Source organism: Ochotona curzoniae, unplaced genomic scaffold (genome assembly GCF_017591425.1).
Source record: "Ochotona curzoniae isolate NIBS_2020 unplaced genomic scaffold, NIBS_Ocur_1.0 contig_1302, whole genome shotgun sequence".
Taxonomy (NCBI): domain Eukaryota; kingdom Metazoa; phylum Chordata; class Mammalia; order Lagomorpha; family Ochotonidae; genus Ochotona; species Ochotona curzoniae.
In genome coordinates, this window is record NW_024465035.1 from 2,073,144 (window position 1) to 2,075,608 (window position 2,465).

Here is a 2,465-nt window from a genome sequence, read left to right on the forward strand (position 1 = left end):
GGTTTGACACAAAGTAAATAACCATATGGGTCCTTTTTGCTTTTCCCTTCAAAGAAGCAAACACCATCATAGCATGGTTTCAGATAGAAATGGTTCCCTTGCTGTAGTTTTGAACTTTCAAGTCTTTGCCCCCCCGCCCCCAAACGAGAAGCATAAATGGCATCTGATTGTGTCTAATGGCAAAACACAGGGACATGGCCAATTCTTTGTTTCTTCAGGGGGCAGAAGCCCAATAAAATAAAAAATATATATGCATATTCTAGATATAATATCAGGATTTGGGAGTTCGGCGTCCAGTGCCCATCCGAGGAGAGTGAAGGGGACATAGAGAAAGCGAAATTGCCTACATCTTTGTCCAAAGAGGGTGCAGCCAGAGGTTTGGGGAGAGTCAGGATAGGGCTGGCGCACTGTCATTAAGAGCTGTAAGTTTCTGCACCTGTCTGCGCCTCAGGCGGGGAGGACGCCCCTCCCATCACTCCTGAAGAAGAGAGAGGCAGAGTCGGGGCCAGGGTGAGGGGGACCGGCAGGACTGGGCCAGAGACTGCTGCAGGCCAGGGCTAGGTGCAGAGGCCGGGGTGCCAACCCCCACTTCCAGGCCACCCTTCTGGTCCGGGAGGAGGGCCCCCCGCCTGGCTGGGGTGTTACATGGCTGTGGCGTGGGCTGACGAGTAAGGGTCTATGCCAGTCTTGGTCATGCCTGGGAAGAGGATGTAGGCGACAGGGGGCTGCAGGGTGGAGGCCGACCAGGCGGTACAGTTACAGGGCACCACGTAGCCAGGGTTGGTGGGGGACGGGTGCGTGTGCGTGTGCTGGCTGGGGCAGCTGAGGCCGCCGAAGGCGCCGTTCTGGTAGCCCAGGGTGGACGCGTAGGGCAGCGCGCCGGTGGCCAAGGTGTGCGGCACTTCGCCCATCTTCTGGATGGCGCTCGAGCTAAACTGCGCGGGGTCCAGCAGGGAGTAGGGCGCCGAGGCCGGCGGCAAGAAGGCCCGTGCTTTCTCGGGCGCACTCAGGAGGCCGTCGGAGGCCCCCACGGGCAGGCCGGCCGCCTTGAGCGGGTCCGTGTCGCCCAGGTAGGGCAGGGGGAAGACATACCTGTCCTTCTTGAGCAGGTTCTTGGGTTTGCGTCGCGGTCGGTACTTGTAGTCGGGGTGCTCCTTCATGTGCTGCGCGCGGAGTCGCTTGGCTTCGTCGATGTACGGCCGTTTTTCTGCCTCGGATAGAAGCTTCCATTCGGCGCCCAGGCGTTTGCTGATCTCCGAGTTGTGCATCTTGGGGTTCTCCTGGGCCATCTTGCGCCGCTGGCCCCGGGACCAGACCATGAAAGCGTTCATGGGCCGCTTGATGTGGTCTGAAGGTTTGGACATGGTCCCGGCGGCTTAGGCGGGCGGGGTGGGTAGTGCAGGGGCTCTGAGGCCGAGTCTGGCCGTCTGTCTGTCCGTCCGTCCTGGCCCGGGGCGCTGCGCCCCACGCCTAGGCGCCGCTGAAGGGAAGCCGGAGACGAGAGCTGACCCCGGACACAAAGTTCAGCTGATCATGCCAGCCAGTCCCGGCACCCAGGCAGCCCCGGGGGGCGAATGAGGGGCAGACGGGCGGGGGCGGGAGGAAGCAGGGCGGTCAGCCAGCGACTGCGGGCACCAGAGGCTGGGCTCAGTCCCCCATTCACCGGAGTCTCCGGGATTAAGGTAGCCAGGTAATTTTCTGGCGAGGGCAGCAGGCTCCTCCTTCTCCCCTGCTCCACCTGCGCCTTCTTTGCGTCCCCGGTCCCCTCTCGCGTCTCTGGCCGTGGCTCCCCCACCCTCCCGTGGCTTTTCCGGAGCTGCCTCGCCTAGCGCTGCACCTGGCTGAGAAGGCAGGGATGGTGAACGCGAGCCAAAAGCGGGGAAGTTCAAAGGCGAGGTGGGCCCGGACGGCGAGCACTCTGACATAAGCGCGGGGCGGTGACTCCCCAACCTGGGCGCCAATCAGCAGCAGAGGAGGCGAGGGGGTGCACCTGCCAACGCGCGGGTGGAGGAGAGAGGGAGCGAGACTAGTAGGGGGGCGGGGAGAGGTGTGAGGGAGAGATCCCGAGAAGCCGAGAACCCAGCCGCTAACTCGGGGTGCCGGTTGGGGCTTATTGTCTCTGGCCCGGTTTATAAAACTCTGGGCGCCGCTCGTTCTTTCCGCGCAGTTGTGTGAGGGAGAATTAGTGCTTCAAATTCTAAGTTCCGGGGAGGAAACAGAAAAAGGGAGTGAGCCTAGAGCCCCTGTTGGTAAATAGGACCTCCTGGCCACGAATGCAAGGACAGCCGGTCCTCCCTGGCCAGAGACTCTTGGAAGAGCCAAAGAATACGGTTGACTCGGGGTAGAAGGTGAAAATAAACTTTGTGCTCTAGCCCCAGGGTGGTCCTTGACAACCTACCCTGGGGACCGGGTCTCTGCTTCTGCCCCTGGACGCGGAGCCCGGGTGTAGCTCTGCGCCCCGGGAG

At 61.7% G+C, this 2,465-nt stretch overlaps 1 protein-coding gene across 1 annotated transcript; it reads right to left on the reverse strand.

Moving 5' to 3' along the window:
• Positions 1-589: 589 nt before the first annotated feature.
• Positions 590-1,845, reverse strand: SOX14 (SRY-box transcription factor 14). Its single transcript, XM_040965101.1, has one exon. The coding sequence runs from the start codon at positions 1,362-1,364 to the stop codon at positions 642-644; it is 723 nt and encodes a 240-aa protein (XP_040821035.1). The 5' UTR covers positions 1,365-1,845; the 3' UTR covers positions 590-641.
• Between the last annotated feature and the right edge of the window lie 620 nt (positions 1,846-2,465).